At 44.1% G+C, this 21,183-nt stretch overlaps 1 protein-coding gene across 1 annotated transcript; it reads right to left on the bottom strand.

Moving 5' to 3' along the window:
- On the bottom strand, positions 1–20,740 carry LOC308365598 (uncharacterized protein; the record flags this gene model as incomplete). The annotated part of the gene is made up of 12 exons (XM_080839065.1): positions 1–1,385; positions 1,768–1,818; positions 6,331–6,543; positions 6,964–6,975; positions 7,529–7,537; positions 10,956–11,030; positions 11,527–11,547; positions 12,037–12,048; positions 12,792–12,803; positions 17,703–18,032; positions 19,021–19,080; positions 20,716–20,740. The coding sequence occupies 12 exons, from the start codon at positions 20,738–20,740 to the stop codon at positions 1–3; spliced, it is 2,205 nt and encodes a 734-aa protein (XP_080695191.1).
- Positions 20,741–21,183: the final 443 nt, after the last annotated feature.

Genomic DNA, 21,183 nt, shown 5'->3' with positions numbered 1-21,183 from the left:
TTATTTCTCCCCCTCCTCCATCTCCCAACTCTGAAGTGATCTTTGTGCATGTATAGTCTCCAACAGTCCCTCTATCTCCCTGCTCTTCTCCTCCATATGTCTGTTGAACTCTCCCTTTTCATTGAGTAGTGAAGTGCTGAGTCTCTGAATGGCCCGTCTCTCTCTCTCAGACTCAGACTCCATATTGCTAAGCAGCCGTCTCATTCTTTCCATCTCCCTGTCCTTCTCCTCTATCTGTCTATTGAACTGTCCCTCCATCTTCTCCTTGGTGATGGTAATGTTTTTCTTTAGTTCAGGCAGGATGATCTTCATGAGGTTTTTCTCTACTTCAGCCCTGGCCTCTCTCTCATAGCTCTCTCTCATATCCTCCATCTCCTCTCTGTGTCTCTCCTCCATCTCTCTCCTCTCCCTTTCTCTCTTTTCTCTCACCCTGATCAGCTTTCTCTCCATCTCCTCTTTCTGTGTTATCTCTCTGGTTAACTCTCTCTCCATCTCCCTCTTCTTCTCCTCATCCCTCTCTTCTTTCATCTTTCTCTCCAGTTCTGTTGTTTTCTCATTTAATATTCTAATTTCTCCTTCATGCTGCTGAATCTCTCCCTCCATCTTTGTCAGAGACTCCTGGAGATTTTTATCAAGTTCCTGTCTTTTCTCTCTCTCCTTTCTCAGTTTCCTCTCCTCCACCTCTCGTTCTTTCTGTATCTTTCTCTCTATCACTCTGAGCTGTTTCTCTGCCTCCTGGTAGGTCTCACTGCTGTAGAATCTCTCTCCGTTTCCAGACACCATCTCTTCTATCTTCTCTAGCAGCTGTGTGATTGTAGTGTCATAAGGCCTGTCCTTAACGTTGAGAAGGTGACACCTGTTCCCACATTTCTCTACCAGCTGCTGGAGCTCCTGGCTCCCTGTCTGGAGCAACTCCTCCACACTCCTCTCTCTCAGCCCCTCAGCATGGGTGAAGAGGATAAGTGTATGTCCCCAACAGCCCTCCCCAAACATTTCCTCCATTTTCTCCAGCATCTTCCTCTCCTCTCCTTCAGACGGCTCCTCTGGAATCACCAGGAGGAAGGCGTGAGGTCCTGGGGCAGACAGACGGACACAAAGCCCCACGTCCTGTCTCAGGTCCTTCTCAGAGAGTCCACTGCAGAACCAGTCTGGAGTGTCCACCACGGTCACCCGTCTCCCAGCCACCTCCCCCTGTCTGCTCTCACTGTGCTGGGTCTCTGTGGATGTGTGTGTGAGTGTGCTGGCCTGCCTCCCAAACTCCTCTGTGCCCAGGATGGTGTTTCCTGCTGCCCTCTTCCCAGCTGTGCTCCCCCCCAGCAGCACCAGCCTCAGCTCAGACACAGCAGGAGACACTGAGGGCGCTGGACCAGGACTCTCTCCTCCCACTGCAACACACACACAATCACAGTAAACCATCACACACAGCTCAGTTATTACATAGTCACAACAAGCAAACTAAGTCTATCATTCGTTAGTGAGCAAAATATTGACTACTTCAGCCCTTGCAGCCAGTTGTCTGGTTGCCATGGTTACTACTAACTAATAACTAAGCAGCTTCCCGATCTTGTGTTAGCTTTAGCTAGATAGGCCGACTGCAATGCTTCATTAAATATTCATTCTTAGAAAACATCCATTTAGCATCCAGAAACGACATATGTCCACATGTCCAGGGTTGTAAGATCACATTGCCTGAATGCTACACATGAGTTCTCCAACAGCTGTGAGAATGTTCCACCCATGACCTGAGCAGAGACACTGATGACTTACTGGATGGAGGCTCACTCTTACTGCTTCTTCTCCCCCTGTGAGGATCTGGATCTGAGAGCCCAACAGAAACAGAAACTGGATCAGAAGCCCATCCAACTACAGTGGTAAAGCTATTAGTTTCACATGCTGGACAGCAGGACTGTTTAGTGTCCAGAGTGTATTAGGTTTGCATTTCTCATACTCACCATCTACAGGACTCTCTCCTCCCACTGCAAACAGACACACACACACACACACACACACACACACACACACACACACACACACACACACACACACACACACATAAAGAGTTTAGAAATCAGAAGTCTTTGTAACAGATTATCTAGTTATTATAACCTGTAGAAGACCAAATCAGGACATTGACAATGGCAGAGTGTGAAGATCATTATTGAAATGTGGTAAATGAGCGAAGTCTGTCTGTCTGTCTGTCTGTCTGTCTGTCTGTCTGTCTGTCTGTCTGTCTGTCTGTCTGTCTGTCTGTCTGTCTGTCTGTCTGTCTGTCTGTCTGTCTGTCTGTCTGTCTGTCTGTCTGTCTGTGTCTGCCTGCCTGCTTGCCTCTCTTTCTCATAGATTGGGACGTATTATCCCTCCAGACCAAAGGTGTATGCCCTGGCAAGTCTTTCATCAATCGAAGACCCACCATGTTTAGTGTTTCTCATTTATATTTTAAATCCAGTGTTGGATTTTGGACTAACTGGAGTAGGTGGTGAAGTTGTGAAAAAATGGCGCAGGGGATGGTTGTTTTGGTAGAAAAATATGTATAATGATTTATTTTCCCGGGGAAATAAGTCTCCTGTATCGACACAAGCCAAGTTAATGAATGTGCCCAAAACTATATACAGTATTTTCCCCTTCCACACACCACACATATTATTGACATACATACAGTACATAGGAAACATAACATAAAACAAGCCTCCCCTCTCCCCTTGTGCACGCTTCCCCATACGAGCAGCAGGATGGGAGTAGTGTGTGAGAAAGTGAGAGTAACTGTGTGTATGAAGTATCAAGGGCTGTGTATGGAACAGAGAATAAATGATATGAAATAGTGGGTACCGCACTTCTTGGATGGTGATGATAATAAACGGGTGAACAGTGACAATGGTGGTTTACGTGTTTTCTGCTCTACCGTGGAAAATCGCGTCACAATCACGACATGAAGTCAGCACCTGCACTCGTCTCCTGGAGGGGTTGGCTAGTAAAATACATAACCAGGCAAGTGTGTGAGTGTGTATGTTTGTGTGTGTATGTTTGTGTGTGTGTGTGTGTGTGTGTATGTGTTTTTGTGTGGGTGTGGACGTGGACGTGGACGTGGACGTGGGTGTGGGTGTGGGTGTGGGTGTGGGTGTGGGTGTGGGTGTGGGTGTGGGTGTGGGTGTGGGTGTGGGTGTGGGTGTGGGTGTGGGTGTGGGTGTAGGCAGGGACGGACTGGCCATCGGGCATACCGGGCGTTTGCCCGCTGGGCCGGGGTGCAATATGGGCCGATGGTCCCGAATTTTATTTTTTATTTTTTTCCCCCATATAATGGTCTGACCGGCTGGCCCACGAAATTAGTTCATCAGCGGCCCTACTGACACTGGGCTGGCCCAATCACATCCCCTGGGCTGACCCAACACAAACCCCTTTCGATTTGGACCTGCCTACATAATGCATTAGGACGGTAAACAGCGTGGCCCATGGCCTTGACATGCTTGACACGCGCACGCTAGTCTGCGGCCCATTGGCCGTCTTCTTGAGTGACTAGGGTCTCGTCCAATCATAACCTTTAGCTAAACTTTGCCATCAGTTCCCGTGGATGACAGTGCTGGTGGCTACAGCCAGGGAGATACAATACAACGACCTACGGTAAGCTTACTGATCATGAATTAAAACGTCTCTAAAATATGTTTGACTTAGAACCTATGTTCTATGGCCAAGTTCGTTTGCATAGCTAAATACAAGACACGTCTGTAGCTGTTGCTAGCCCTCAGCCTACTGTACTCTGAAACAGCCAGCCGTTAGCCTACACTCTATGTTGTGTGTTTGAGTGGTGCGCGGTGCCATGTCAATTGTTCCGAAACCCCAGTATTCCCAAACCCTGGTATTCCGAAAATATGCCAATTTGTCCAGATACCGAATTATGATAGCCCGTTATACGCTCCAGTTTTCCCGTCCCCCCCGAAGTTCAGGGGCGTAGTTCAAACGTTAATGCCACCTCATCAAGCGCGTTTCCTACAGGAGGAAATAGACTCCCTTCTAGAAAAGGGAGCAATACAGCCTGTCCTCTCGGAGACGAGAACAGGGGGTTCTTCAGTCGCTATTTTCATGGAAAATATCGACCGATCTTATACCTCCATATTCTGAACAAAGCTTTAAAGTGTATGATGTGTATTGCATTTAGATTAATTAAGACCACCACCTTAACACACAAACTCTTTTTGAACTCATACAGTAGTAGGTTCAGTGACGTGCGGTGAGACAGCTGTCTTCTGGAGCTTCTGCGAGCCCGTGAATCAATGTTTCGTTGGAATCATGATGTAACGTTGTTGTAGCGGGAATACAGCAATGCTATTTGTATTTTCTAATTGGCAGGTCATATGTATGATTCTAGACTTCGCTAAGCACTGAAGCGACTGAAACGGTGAATTTTGATCACATTCAGCGAAGTTAACAGGTAAAACGGGAGAAAAATAGGGCGTCTTTAGGCCGTCCTGCCTAAAAGTAGGGCGTCCCGTTTCTTCTTATTTTTTAGTAGACTATAGGGCAGACGCCCTGCTAGATATAAGCCTGGTTGGTGTAGACATTCGAGATTAAAAAGGTGTGTTATCGAATTTAGTGGGCCGGTCTGGTTCAAAATGCCCGGGCCGATTTTTTGTCCCAGTCCGCCCCTGGGTGTAGGTGTGTGTGTGTGTGTGTGAGTGTTATGTCTCTCTACCCCTCTTTCAGGGCAACATGAGTCAGACTCCATACCTGTGGAGTGTAAATCGGTGAGAAGGAGGGATTTCACCTTCTCACAGACCTCATTATGCATAATATTTACAAATGATGAAGACAATGATCTTGCCAGCTTTTATATCCCTTCAAATATAGAGGTGTTTTCAAAACATGAAATGAATCACAGATTCACAAACATGAAGACTTACTATTTGGATATTCCCCATCCCTACTGCGTCTTCTCCTGATGGGAGGAGGATCTGGATCTAGGAGTCCAACACAAAGACAAACTGGATCAAAAGCCTATTCAGCTACTGTGATGTTTGACAGTGTGAGACATGATTCACGATACTGTGGAGGTTCTCCTCCTGATGCAAGAAAACACAGACAGATAGAGATTTACTTTAGCTACTGAAGTGTTTGACACTGTGAACAGCACTGAGTGAGACAGGATTAATGATACTGGGGAGGCTCTCCTCCTGATGCAACACAACACAGACAGATAGAGACTGAGATTTAAAAGGGAAAACAGGAACTGGAGCTGAGATGAGTGAGTACATCAGAGTGTTAATACCATGTAAGTTAAAGTAGCAGTTCATTTAGTGGGTTATTGGTTTAGAAAGAGGATCAATTGAATAGGTCATTTGGGCCTCAACACACGGTCTATGTTGCTCAACACCTACACATCTCTTATCTTGCACTCACCTGTCAGATGTTCTCCTTCTCTCTCAAGCTGTCTGCTTCTCTCCTCCACCTGTCTGTTTCTCTCCTCCAGCTGTCTTTCTCTCTCCTCCAGCTGTCTCTGTCCCTCCTCCAGCTGTCTGTCTCTCTCCTCTAGCTGTCTGTTTCTCTCCTCCAGCTGTCTGTCTCTCTCCTCCAGCTGTCTTTCTCTCTCCTCCAGCTGTCTGTCTCTCTCCTCCAGCTGACTGCTTTGTTCTTGTAGTTGGGTTCTCAGGTCCTGTAGTTGGCTGTTCCTGTCCTGCAGTTCATTTCCCAGTGACTCCAGTTGTCTTTTACTGGTCTCCACCTCACTGGTCATGTTCTCAAGTAGCCCCTCTCTCTCCTTCTCTCGTTTAGTCATGTTCTCTAGATCTGTCTCTCTCTCCTGGAGGAGATTATTATTCTCCTCTAGTTGTTGTTTTGTCTTTTCCATCTCTTTATTCTTATCTTCTAGTTGTTTGTTTGTCTTCTCCTTTTCATCATTCTTCTCCTCTAGTTGCTGCTTTGTTTCCTTCATCTCTTTATTCTTCTCGTTTAGATGTTTTTCTGTCTTCTCCATCTCTTTATTCTTCTCATCTAGCTGTTGTTTTGTCTCCTCCATCTCTTTATTCTTCTCCTCTAGTTGTTGTTTTGTGTTCTCCATCTCTTTATTCTTCTCCTCTAGCTGATGTTTTGTCTCTTCCATCTCTTCATTCTTCTCATTTAGTTGTTGTTTTGTCTGTTGTATCTCCTCCAGTCTCTCTCTGCTCTCCGTCAAAAGTGTAATCTTTTCCTCCTTGTTCTCCTCCAGCTGTCTGTCTCTCTCCTCCAGCTGTCTGTCTCTCTCCTCCAGCTCCCTGCCTTGTTCTTGTAGTTGGGTTCTCAGGTCCTGTAGTTGACTGTTCCTGTCCTGCAGTTCCTTTTCCAGTGACTCCAGTTGTCTTTTACTGGTCTCCACCTCACTGGTCATGTTCTCCAGTAGTCCCTCTCTCTCCTTCTCTCGTTTAGTCATGTTCTCTAGATCTGTCTCTCTCTCCTGGAGGAGTTTATTCTTGTCCTCTAGTTGTTGTTTTGTCTTTTCCACCTCACTGGTCATGTTCTCCAGTTGATTGATTCTCTTCATTAACTCTTCATCAGTTGCCTTCCGCCATGAGAGCAAAGCTGAGCAGAAACATGTTGTAATATGTGTGGTGTTGTAGTGTTGACTATTTAGTAAGTACACAATTTCATTATCTAATACAAATACAGTCTATAGTTAATTTCCAATCAGTCTACAAGTTTATATTCTTGCATTTGTGCCACACTCATGGAAGTGTGAGTTTTTGTGAAATGTGTGTGTTTGTGTCTGTCCGGGTGTTTAAATGTGTGTGTGTGTTTGTGTGTGTAGATGTGTATGAAGAGAAACTGATCAGTATTCCACCACTATGTTTATAATTTGTCTGTGTGTGTGTATGTGTATGTGTGTTTAAAAAGAAGTTGCATTCAAGTCAGCTGTAAAATTATCACATATACACACTTAGGCCTGATGACCACAATGACCCCCCTCCCTCGTAAAGAAACCAACTCCTCTCTGGTACTTACCCAACTGCTGAGCTAAATAAAACAGAAACAGAGATGAGATGAGATCATTAATGAGGCTCAATGGAGACAAATTCACACTATAATAATCTTAATTCACACATTACATCAACACCAATGACAGTGGTTCCCACACTTTAGCTCTGTGTGTGTGTGTGTGTGTGTGTGTGTGTGTGTGTGTGTGTGTGTGTGTTTGTGTGTGTGTGTGTGCGTGTGTGTGTGTTGGTGTGTGTGTGTGTGTGTGTGTGTGTGTGTGTGTGTGTGTGTGTGTGTGTGTGTTTGTGTGTGTGTGTGTGTGTGTGTGTGTGTGTGTGTGTGTGTGTGTGTGTGTGTGTGTGTGTGTTTGTGTGTGTGTGTGTGTGTGTGTGTGTGTGTGTTTGTGTGTGTGTGTGTGTGTTTGTGTGTGTGTGTGTATGTGTAGGTGGGCGTATGTGTGTGGGTGTATGTATGTGTGTGTCTGTGTGTGTGTTTGTGTGTGTGTGTATGTATGCATGCACATGCACACTGAGGCCTGTCCCCCCTCCCTCCTAATGAAACCCAAACACACTAACTCCTCTCTGGTACTTACCTCTCAGAGCTAAAGAACCAGAAACAGAGATGAGGTCATTAATGAGGCTCAATGGAGACAAACTCACACTAGAATGATCTTCATTCACACAGTACATAAACACACATGACAATGGTCCCCACACTTTACCTGTGTGTGTGTGTGTGTGTGTATGTGTGTGTGTGTGTGTGTGTTTGTGTGTGTGAGAGTGATAGGAAAATGCCACCAAAAAAGAAAAGAGACAAGTTTTTACACCACCTAGAGAGCAAGTAGCTATTAAAAAGGCCCAGGTCGTTGTTAGTTAGCTAGCTAGTATGCCAACTACACACACAGGGCAAACCTGCTAGCCTAACATCACCACCCATTCTACAATGGAAACATGTTTTGAAAGTTGTTAGTGTAGAGCTTGTAACTTTTTCTTGTATTAAATCTATCCCTAGCGTCTGCAATCTTTGCCAGTGTGTTAGCAGCAGCTGGTCTATTGAAGCAAGAAGGATGAAGCTATCCTGCCCACAGGGTTCAGATTCATAACAAGCTACGTATTCCAAGTCAACAGCTCCCAATCTCATTTAAAAATGGCAAGTGAAAGCAGAGATGCAGACTCAGCGGCTACATCCGATAAACCTTATTATTATTTGCTGGATTTTTACACATTTTTACTGTCTGATAAAGATTCCGACAGTAAAAATCCTCCTCCTGTGCTGAAAAAGCAAGTCTGGACATCAGCCTCATCCGTCTCTATTTTAAAACGGCATGTGGAACTGAAGCATCCAGCTAGCCTAAAGGTTTTCTCCAAGTAATTGAAAGTCAAAAAAGACCAAGAGCCCCTGCAGCCCCAAATGACCCAAACCAAATTGTCTGCAGCCTTCAAGGGTATGATTTCCCAGCAACAGGTAGACAAACTCATAATTGACTCCATTGTTGGAGATTTACAGCCTCTGAGTAAAGTGGAAAAGCCCTCCTTCATCAGACTAGTGAATGTTTTGCAACCAGGCAGATGTGTGCCTTCAAGAAGGCAGGTTCAGCAACTGTTAAATAAAGAATTCAATGAGGTTATCAGTAACCTTAAAGCTGAACTTGCTGATATTGATTTGCACCACAGCAGATTGTTGGTCAGCTGTCAACAAAGGATTTATGGGCATTACCATTAGTTGGCTGGACAAAACTGATATATCACAGAGAGGGTCATCAGTCCTTGCATGCCGCCGTGTCAGAGGAGCACACACATATGAGGTGCTGGCAAAAGTGTTGGCAGATGTAGTTTCAGAAGGAATTTCAATTTAAAACAAAATTGTGTGCACTGTGACGGACAACGCTTCAACTGTTGTTAAAGCATTCAACTGTTTTGGAGAGAGTGTTGCCATTACTGATGCTGCTGATGAAGCAACTGAAGATGATGCATCAGAAGAATCTGGCCCTGTTAGTGAGAGCTCAGATGAGGATGATGGGATTGAGATTTAGAGGATACTTGCCTTCCACCTCACAGAAGGTGCATGGCTCACACCTTAAATCTGGTTGCCAAAGACACAGGTATCTGAGGTATCTGAGGTATCTGACGAACAGGTATCTGACAAACAGGTATCTGACGGACAGTACAAAACCCGAACGAGGCCCTTCTTTTCAAAGGTATCTGCTCTATGGAACAGAGTGAAAAGAAGTCCAAAAGCCTTCCGATTTTGTTGAGGAACAGTTTGGGATTGGCTTTGTAACACCAAATAATACACGTTGGAACTCTATGATCCTCTCCATGCAGGGACTGTCTAATATCAACTATGATTGCCCAGGCCAGTCTGTCTACGGATCCTGAATATGACAGAATCCTCCTGTAATAAGTTTGGCTAGATTTGGTTTCATAACTCACTGAACACCATCATTCATACAGAGATAATCTGCATTTAAGCACCTGACAATCAACCCTGTATATGTTGTTGGCTGATCTGACTGTGGATCACATAGCAGATCTCAACCTGACCCAGTCACCACATAGTAGATCTCAACCTGACCCAGTCACCACATAGCAGATCTCAACCTGACCCAGTCACCACATAGCAGATCTCAACCTGACCCAGTCACCACATAGTAGATCTCAACCTGACCCAGTCACCACATAGCAGATCTCAACCTGACCCAGTCACCACATAGCAGATCTCAACCAAGTCACCACATAGCAGATCTTAACCAGACCCAGTCACCACATCTGGGTGCCTTAAGCAGAGCGGTTTTCTGGTCACTGGGTTGATGTCACTGACCAGACTGGGAAGTGATGGTATGTACTCATTGGTATGTGCTTGTAGGTGTGTGTGAGTGTGTGTGTGTGTGTGTGTGTGTGTGTGTGAGTGTGTGTGTGTGTGTGTGTGTGCGTGTGTATGCGTGTGTGTGTGTGTATGTGTGTGTGCGTGTGTGTGCGTGAGTGTGAGTGTGAGTTTGAGTGTGAGTGTGAGTGTGAGTGTGAGTGTGAGTGTGAGTGTGAGTGTGAGTGTGAGTGTGAGTGTGAGTGTGAGTGTGAGTGTGAGTGTGTGTGTGAGTGTGTGTGTGTGTGAGAGTGTTCATGAGTGAACTACTCTTCCATCTTCAAATAGTCTGAAACACAATACTAGTGCTTTGATCAAATGTGTGACATTAAAACACAGAACCAATCCATTAATGTATAACATGTGCATGTGTGTGTGTGTGTGTGTGTGTGTGTGTGTGTGTGTGTGTGTGTGTGTGTCTGTGTGTCTGTGTGTGTGTGTGTGTGTGAGAGAGTCTGTCATACATCTCACATATTTCCTGCCATATTACTACAAGATTGACAACATAACATGTCTATCAAAACTGACAGCTTTTACAATATATCATCAATCCTATTAGTGTTATCAATATGTCATCAATCCTAATATTGTTATCAATACATCAACAATCATATTAGTCTTATCAATATATCATCAATCCTATTAGTGTTATCAATATGTCATCAATCCTGCTATGTTATCAATATGTCATCAATCCTATTAGTGTTATCAATATGTCATCAATCCTTTAGTGTTATCAATATGTCATCGATCCTATTTGTGTTATTGATATGTCATCAATCCTATTAGTGTTATCAATATGTCATCAATCCTAATATTGTTATCAATACGTCATCAATCCTATTATTGTTATCAATATGTCATCAATCCTGATATTGTTATCAATACGTCATCAATCATATTTGCGTTATCAATATGTCATCAATCCTATTATTGTCATCATTACGTCATCAATCCTATCGGTGTAATCAATATACATCAATATTTTGTGTGAATTCGGTGCCTTCACACAGTCCATGCCCTGCGTGTACATAGCGGCGGGTCTGCAACCAATCATCTCCACTCCTCACTCAAATGGCAAAGATCCACCAATCATCTCTACTCCACTCTCTCACTCAGCAGTAATCAGATCTCAACCAATCATCTCTCACACTCACCCAGAGACTGGACAGATTCCTCCATCCTCTTCCTCTCTTCAGCAGTTATATTCCTCTTCATCTCCACCCTCAACACTGTAATACCAGAGTAGAGAGATGAGCTCTTTAAAACAGGAGGCTAATAGACATGAACACACATGGAGCACACACACACACACACACACACACACACACACACACACACACACATACACACACACATTCACACACACACACACATGTGTATGTGTATGTGTGTCTATGTGAGTCTTAATGTTTGTAGTATGTGTGTGTGCGTGTGCGTGTGTGTGCGTGTGTGTGTGTGTGTGTGTGTGTGTGAGTATGCGTGTGTGTGTGTGTTTGTGTGTGTGTTCATGAGTGAACTACTCTTCCATCTTCAAATAGTCTGAAACACAATACTAGTGCTTTGATCAAATGTGTGACACTAAAACACAGTGTGTGTGTGTGTGTGTGTGTGTGTGTGTGTGTGTGTGTGTGTGTGTCTGTGCGTTTGTGTGTGTGGCCTGATGACCGTGATGATCCCCTCCCTCCTAATGAAACCCAAACACACCAACTCCTCTCTGGTACTTACCATCTAGATAACCTAAAGAAACTAGAAACAGAGATGAGATCATTAATGAGGATCAATGGAGACAAACTCACACTAGAATGATCTTCATTCACACATTACATCAACACATATGACAGTGTTACCCACCCTTTACCTGTCTATGTGTGGGTGTGTGTGTGTATGTGTGTGTGTGTGTGTGTGTGTGTGTGAGTGTGTGTGTAAAGAGAAAATGCTTTCTAGTCATTCATCCACTAATCAGAACTCAACCACTAAAATTATATGTATGTCTATGTGTATGTGTATGAACCACTAAGTTCATATGTATGACTATGTGTGTGTGTGTCTGTATGGGTTAGTAAATGTGTTTGTGTCTACAGTGTGTCAGTCTTCTCATGTGTGTTTCTGTCTGTCTGTCTCTGTACGTGTGTGTGTCTGTGGGTGTGTGCACGTGTACACTAAGGCCTGATGACCATGATGACCCCCCTCCCCCCTAATGAAACCCAAACACACCAACTCCTCTCTGGTACTTACCATCACTCTCATCTAAAGAAACCAGAAACAGAGATGAGATCATTAATGAGGCTCAATGGAGAAAAACTCACACTAGAATTGATCTTCATTCACACATTACATTAACACATATGACATTGTTCCCACCCTCTACCTGTCTATGTGTGTGTGTGTGTGTGTGTGTGTGTGTGTGTGTGTGTGTGTGTTTCGTCCTCCTGCCCTAGAGGTTGCTGTTTTCCCTTCTCCCTATTTCTGTTGCTCTGCCTTCTACTTTATTTGTGTACAAATTCTCTGTGTTCTGTTTATCCTTTTTGTTTATTAAACCCCCTAGAGCCCATTCTGTCTTGTTCCTCATGTGTTGCCTATCAGAATAACTGGTTTATAACATTTGGGGTATTCTTCCTTTGTTAAGAAGCTTTAAAGTTGGTAGGAGAAGATAGGCCTTGTTAGTAGACAGTGAATTTGGTAAGTACCTAAAGCATTGTGACTGTGGGTTAACGCTACACCTTGATCAGCACACACCGGGTGGGCAGTGTGTGTGTGTGTGTGTAATCCGTCACTTTTTTATATGTGTGTGTCTGTATGGGTTAGTAAATGTGTTTGTGTCTACATGTGTGTCAGTCTTCTCATGTGTGTTTCTGTCCGTCTCTGTGTGTGTGTGTGTGTGTGTGTGTGCGTCTGTGTGTGTATCTACAGTATGTGTATGTGTGTGCGCACTTACACACTAACTCCCTTCTTATGAAACCCAAACACACCAACTCCTCTTTGGTACTTACCAGCATAATAACCTAAAGAAGCCAGAAACAGAGATGAGATCATCAATGAGGCTCAATGGAGACAAACTCACACTAGAATGATCTTCATTCACAAATTACATCAACACATATGACAGCAGTTCAAACACTTCACCTGTGTGTGTGTGTGTGTGAGTGTGTGTGTGTGTGTTTGTGTGAGTGTGTGTGTGTGTATGTGAGTGAACGTGCACACTAAGGCCTGATGACCCTTCCCTTCTAATGAAACCCAAACACACCAACTCCTATCTGGTACTTAACGTGTGTGTGTGTTTGTGTGTGTGTGTGTGGTGTGTGTGGTTGTGTTTGCGTGTGCGTGTGTGCATGTGCGTGTGCGCGCGCGCGCGCGTGTGTGTGTGTGTGTGTGTGTGTGTGTGTGTGTATGTCTTTGTGTGTGTGTGTGTGTGTGTGTGTGTGTGTGAGTGTGTGTGTGTGTGTGTGTGTGTGTGTGTGTGTGTGTGTGTGTGCGCAAGCATGTGCTCGTGCCGGCACGCATGAGTGTGTGTGTGTGTGTGTATTCTACACCTGTGTAGTCCTGATACCCCCGTACCTGTCAGTTGGGTAAATTCTCCTTTTTGCCTCATCTCCTTTCCACTGCACTTAATGGAGTTTCTCTCCAGAACAGCAGGCTTGTTCCCTCCATCCTTAACTCTCTGTTCCACAACAGCTCAGATCAGTGGAAGCTGCTGCTCTGAGCCCTGAGTGTGTCTTTAGTAGAAAACTAAACTACCTCAACACTGATGGTGTTAAACACTACAGAGATGATCTTCATGCTACTAGCTCAGTCTACTTATCTAACAGTATTCCTGAAGGCAGCAGCAAAACCAACAATCTCTTCTCAACTATCAGTCATTATTACACTTTTGATCACATTAAGAAGTATAGCTCTTGTTATGTTATGCTACACCATTAACCAGACTGTTAGTCCAGTGTAACACATGACTTACCAGTGTGTAACAGCACTTAGATACTCTGGGCCTGATTTACTAACAGGATTGCGCCCATTTCTGGCGTAAAATAGCGGTCGTAAACATAAAACGGTATTTACTAATGGGCCGCAGCGCATATTAACGCCTGTGGGTGTGAACAGGGGAGGTAACTTGGAGGTGGGTGGTAACGTAGGCGTGAGGCGCAATTTACATGGGTGGAGACAAGGTAAGTGCGCCTAATGATGTCATGCGTGGTATTTACTAAACTGCCTGTGGAGCGCACGTCTCCAATTTGCAGGCTAAAGCCTAATTTATACTTCTGCATCCCTCTCCGTCCTCGAAAAAAAAATGGGCGGGCGGGGGCAGGCGGTTGATTCAGAAAAAATTGAACGTACTGGTCGGGCTTACATACTACTCCGACGGCTATGCGTCCTAAAGCCTATTCAACCTATTCAACGCCGGACCGCTGGGCGGGGTAACGACTGTTTGTCGAGGCCGTAGCTACCACATAACCTCTTTATTGGAAGTCATTGATTGTTTTCCTCCCAACTGTCACTGACATGACACGGATGCTGCTTCAGGACCTGTCGGGGCAGGTGCAGTCACATGGGCCTTGGAGACATGTAGCTCAGTCAACAATAGCATGTCTAATGCTAAATATTCACTTGAGTAGGCAAATGTATCTCCATCGTGGTGGTCATTTTTTTGTGGAAAAACATTGCGATTTATAACAAAACGATATGCTTATCTTACATACAATACAGAAACTATTATAAAACGATCCAATAAAATGAATACGTTCTTATTTTCTTTGGTATTTTTGTCACATTCATACTGCAATGATCGCTGGGTAACCTTTGAATAACTACAACGCTATGACAATGCACTCATTGGCCACGAGACGGTTGCCCTTGTCAAAAAGTGGTAACGTGAATGTGTCACTATGAAACAAAGCATGCACACTTCGAACAAAATTACCCCCAAAACTCTGAGGACAGGGCCAGAAAAATAAACCCACGGTATTCATCATACATCATGCAGTGTTATAGTTATATCAGACACACAGCAAGAACATGCATACCTCAACATACAGTCGTGGGACTGCGATTTCAACCATGAATATGTTGAAAAACACATACATTAGCACACTTACTAATGATCCTCTGCCAGGCTCTCACACACGAAAAGTTGATTCCAAAACTCTCGAATTTAAGACAGAGTGGACTGACAAGTAGGCTATGCATTTGTGCTGCTTGTGGGCAGGACAAAACCGATGTGTTTAATCTGCAACGAGACGGTTGCCCTTGTCAAAAGTGTTAGCGTGAAACGTCACTATAAAACAAAGCATGCACACTTCGAACAGAAATACCCGTAGAACTATGAAGTAAGGGGCAGAAAATTAAACCCACTGCAGTCTTCATACCAATCCACATGCAGTGTTATAGTTATATCAGAAACACAACAAGAGAATGCATACACATACATGCCAATAAACATTATTCTGATTCTGATACCTCAACATACAGTTGTGAGACTGCCTTTTCAACCATGAATATGATGAAAAACACATACAGGAGCACACTCACTTATTATCCTCTGCCTGGACACCTTTAATGCCCAATTTTCAAGAAGACGATCTTAGAGAAATCGTTGTGTGTGTGGTAGTTGTTTATTCGTGCCGATTATGCTCTCACACGCCACCCTCATTGAGGCAAAAGTAATGTTTGACTCAAATGTCTTTCACTGCCGTTTTATGTAAAGTCAGTCATTCTAAATAGGTTCTACACATACATGAAATACATTTCCTATTTAATAGATGCAAAGTAATTATGCTGCCAGCATTACTCCGTAGCAAATTACGTTAGATGTCAGTTGAAGCTGGTTGGAGAAGGCACTTTCAACACCAAGCCACCAGCCAAGAGACCAACAGTGGTCGGGAGAAATTTACTTTTCGAGGGTTTATATAAAATACGGTAGCCTAATGCTGCATGCTGTGCAGCTTTGTAGTTTACCAAAGTCGTACTAAAACATTTTGACAGAAAACAGGAAATGTGAGGTCCTGACATGTGTGATTCCGGAAATGATGTTGTTTGGAAATGATGTCGTAAACTGGCCAATCACAGCCAAGGGGGTCTCCGACTCTCTCCGTCTCTTTAAGAAAAGTTAGAAAAAAGCGGTTGTCTCCGACCAGCTCTCCGACGGCTCTCCGACGGGTCGGATGGGCGGCAACACCTGGGTGAAGGTGTTACCAAGGCGTGCCAAGGCGTGCCAAAGTGTCCCTCTACGACCAAATCGGAGAGAATCGTAGAAGTGTAAAAATGCCTTAATTCTCCGCCTCATAAAAGCACGTCTTAACCAGGAAGCGCAATTTCATTGAGTCTGAAAACGTTGATATGGCAGCAGCGATAAGAGAAAGGCGAAGAAAGAAGACAGAGACAGCGCACAGAAATATTTTTTTCAACTCGCATAACACATTTTCAGTTAAATGAACCACAAATCATTAGACGGTACAGGTTAACCAGCCACGCAATACTTCAATTACTGAACCAGATCAGAGATGACATCTAACCCTCCAACCGGAGATCACATTCCATTCAATCAGTTGGTAAACATTGCAAATATTGGCACCGGATCATTTCAAACAGTTATAGTATCAGCAGTTGATATATCTCAGCCTTCACAAATATTCACACAGGTACTCGAAGCATTGCTATGGCGCACTGGTCAATACATTTCCCCACTGCCACAGCTGAAATTATAGACATCAAACAGGACTTTTTTTGAAATCGCAAACTTTCCGAACGTAATATGAACCATTGATTGCACCCACGTCCATATATATTGTAGTGAACCCATGTCCCTTGTAGAAATTATTAATCTCGCCATGTACACATCTATATTGTTATAATAGACAGTTTATGCATTAATGCCACCAATAGCATATTCTTTATAATCGTGTTCTTTTAAACATCTTGCTGTAGGTGATGGCGGGCAGAACAACATTATAGCAGCGCACACATTGAATCAGGTTCAGTGATTGAGCGAACGTGAACCAATATATCAATCTCCACTTGCTGAAGCTTCATTTTCTCTTCCTAAATAAATACCACGGAAAATGCGGAAAAACACCGTGCGTTAATGTGCGAACGCAGTTTAAGCAGCGGTCGCAATGTTAGTAAATCAGGCCCTATATAGGGCGGAGTAAACACAGATTGCCAAGCGCGATCTGGTTTGATAAATACCAAGTAAAATGCGCAAAAACACCGTGCGTTAATTTGCGAACGCAGATTAAGAAGCGCTCGCATATTAGTAAATCAGGCCCTCTGTGCTTCCATGACCCTGAACTAGTTGTATGTGTTTTGTATTTACACACACATCCCATAACTAAGTCAGCATTCCTCCCCCTACACTGCATTGCTCATCTCCACTCCTCACTAACGTCTCTTGATGCTGAAACCCTTATTCATGCTTTCATCACTTCACACCTGGGTCACTCCAACTCTCTAGTCTCTGGTGTCCCTACCTAATCACTCCAGAAACTTCTACACATCCAAACCTCAGCAGCCTGACTACTCACACACACTGGAAACTGTTCATCTGCCATGTTAGCTCCACCATTACTGAATCTGTTTCATGAACACCAACAGACCTCTGACACACTCCTGAGGGCACATACAGCCCAGTTTGGGAACCTCTGACATATAAACACACCATAATGATAGTTTAGTCAGCCATTTTCTAGAATGCACAAATAAACACACACACAAACGATAGATACTGGATTGGATTATTGTATGTGTGTGTGAGAGAGAGTGTGTATAATGTGATGTGAGAAAGAAAGGGGTAGGATGTGAAAGATTGCAGTATGAAAGTGTAATCAGGTTAGAGAGTGTAAGTGTGAGCAGGTTTAGTTTGTGACATGAATGACATCACTGAGCTCTTTACAGCAGAGGAACAGGAGACTAACTTGGTCTCAGGCCGACTCTTCCCTCCTCCTTGTGTTCTCCACTGATGACCTGGCATGTGTACACTCCTCCATCTCCTCCCCATATGATCTTCCTCAGTGTCAGAGACACGTCTCCTCTCTGCAGCTCCTGGGTGTTCACACTCACTCTGCCCTCATAGCCCTCCCTCACTGTCACATGACCATTCTTATACAGGTAGATACAGTCTGTCTCCTTAAACCACCTGATCTCCATGGCAACAGCACTGGTTTCAGGAAAGAGGTGACAGGGCAGAGTGACATGACCACCGCCAAAATTCTCCACAACAGGTTTAGGGGTGAACAGTTTAAAATCTGTAGGGGAACAGGGAGTTGTGTTAATGACTCTCACACACATACACACTCCCTCTCACAACCACACTCACACTTAAATAATACCTACATACTCACTCTCACTTTTTCACACACACACACACACACACACACACACACACACACACACACACACACACACACACACACACACACACTTAAATTACTACTACACACTTACTCTCTCTTTATCTCAAATTCACACACAGACAGAAACTATAAATGACATGTACATACTCTCTTGGTCTTGCTCTCTTTCTCTTTCACACACACACACACACACACACAAGCACACACACACACACACACACACACACACACACACACACACACACACACACACACACACACGCACTTATTACTTATTACACATCAGCTGCATTCAGGCCTTCAATCACACAAGCACATGCACCTGCTCCACTCTCTCACCTGTTCCACTCTCTCGCCTGTTCCACTCTCTCACCTGCACCACACTCACACTCACCGGAGTACTGATCACTCACACCTGCATCCTCACTCACCTGCACCACACTCACACTCACCGGAGTACTGATCACTCACACCTGCATCCTCACTCACCTGCACCACACTCACACTCACCGGAGTACTGATCACTCACACCTGCATCCTCACTCACCTGCACCACACTCACACTCACCGGAGTACTGATCACTCACACCTGCATCCTCACTCACCAGCACCACACTCACGCTCACACTCACCAGAGTACTGATCACTCACACCTGCATCCTCACTCACCTGCACCGTGTTTGCACTCACCTGGTTACTAATCACCCACACCTGACCACGCCCTCTCATCGCTACATATACTCACGCTGTCATACACACACACACACTGTTACGAACCTGTCCTTTTATTAGTTATTTTCCCCAGCCAGTTTGGCCCACCCTGGTGGTGATTAATATTGTTTCAGTGTGATGCCCTGTTTTGTCACGCCCTTTTTCTCACCTGGGTAATCTAGGTTGCCAGTGGCCAACACCAGGTATAAAGGGCCTTCCTGATTGCCTCCTGGGGAGAACACGCTGAGAGATCGCATTCGGGAGGACGCCGTGATTTTTGACCACGCTGCTTTTGAGCATTCGGGCCTTCGGCCACTTTGACCCTGCTGGACCGTCGCGCAGCCTCACCGTGCTGCCTGGCCCCAGCTGTTTCCGAAACTTTGTTTGTTTGTTTGTGTATGCCTTGTTGGTATTTGTGGCGTGTTTGAAATAAATACCACATCGAGCACACAGCGGTTTCCGTGTATCAATCTCTGCGACAAGCCTGCAGGTGGTCCGTAACACACACACACACACACACACACTTGCACACACTTATATTACACCTACATAGATAATCTGTCTCTCTTTCACACACACATACACCCACACACACTTAAATTACACCTACATACTCACTCTCTCTTTCACACAGACACTCACACACACACACACACACACATTTCAATTATACCTATATAATCAATCTCTCTCTCTCTCATACACACACATACATACCTCAAGACATACTCAATCTCTGGCATACATACTCTTTCACACACACATACTCCCACACGATTACACCTACATACTCACTCTCTCTTTCACACAGACACTCACACACACACACACACACACACACACACACACACACATTTCAATTATACCATCAATCTTTCTCTCTCTCAAACACACACACACACCTAAATTACACCTTCATAGTCACTCTCTATTTCTCTCTCACTCTCTCTCTCTCTCATACACACACATACATACCTCAATGCATACTTAATCTCTGACATACAAACATAACCTCATTAATGACTTTGGGCCCGATCACACAGGACGCGACTTTTATAAGCGCAGTCGCATCGAAAGCGCGTTGGCAAGATGTGTGCCTGGGGAAAAGTGCCTATGCGCCTGTGGAGTTAGCTAGCCAGCTAGCCTATTTGTTTTAAAGGCATTTATAAAAGGCATGGTGTAGTATACTCACCAGAGACGGCCAATTGGTTGCTCACGCAGGTCCACGCATGTGTCCGCCGTATAGAATTTGAATAATTCTTACATCTGGAGTTGTACAATTGGCCTAGTGTGACATTGATGAGCTGTGCAACTCTGCGCCTTGCGCTTAAAGTTGAGAATATTTTAACTTTTAGGCGCGCCTTTAAACCGCCAGAAAGGCGCGAGGCGCGGCGTTTAAAAGGCGCACATGAAAGGCGCGCCGTACCATAGGAAAACAATGGTTTTGCTAGCGACGCGGTTTTAAAAGTCGCGTCCTGTGTGATCGGCCCCTTTGAGAGGTTTGTTTGTTTTCAGGTGAAATAGAATATGTTAGGTTTTGTTCTACCTTCCTATAACTGAATGTGACTTGTATGCTATACAGCAAAATATTTAGAGGAATCTAGTTGAGCATTTTGAATAGATTGATGAGAAAAAATGAATTGAACAATTTGAAAATGAATCTTGGTCATAAAATGTGGGGAAACTTGTCTTAAAACCTTGTGAATGCACTTTACATGCTCACTCTGTCTCATTTGCTTATTTATCTCTGAACACACACACACACACACACACACACACACACACACACACACACACACACACACACACGTACACACACATACACATACACATATACACACACACACCATGAGATATCCCTTACCTTTGTCCATGACTGCGGCTGCCATTTTGCCTTCCTGAAACAGACACAGTAAGTGTAAATTAATAGCAGTGACTGAGTTAAATCCACTTTTAAACAGATTCCAGTTGTAAGCAGTGTTTGTGAGAAGGTGAATTCCCCTTTAGGGGCTCTGATGTAGAGGGAAGACCACATATTGGACTTGGACACACATGTTGGATGGAATAACTGACTTACAGTAAGTGAGGATCATATATAACTGACTTAAGTGAGGATCATATATAACTGACTTAAGTGAGGATCATAGCTGACTTATGTGAGGATCATATATAACTGACTTAAGTGAGGATCATATATAACTGACTTAAGTGAGGATCATATATAACTGACTTAAGTGAGGATCATATATAACTGACTTAAGTGAGGATCATATATAACTGACTTAAGTGAGTATCAAATATAACTGACTTAAGTGAGGATCATATATAACTG

Source organism: Sprattus sprattus (genome assembly GCF_963457725.1).
Source record: "Sprattus sprattus genome assembly, chromosome: 5".
In the NCBI taxonomy this organism is placed as follows: Eukaryota; Metazoa; Chordata; class Actinopteri; order Clupeiformes; family Clupeidae; genus Sprattus; species Sprattus sprattus.
This window is presented reverse-complemented; position numbering and strand designations above follow the sequence as displayed.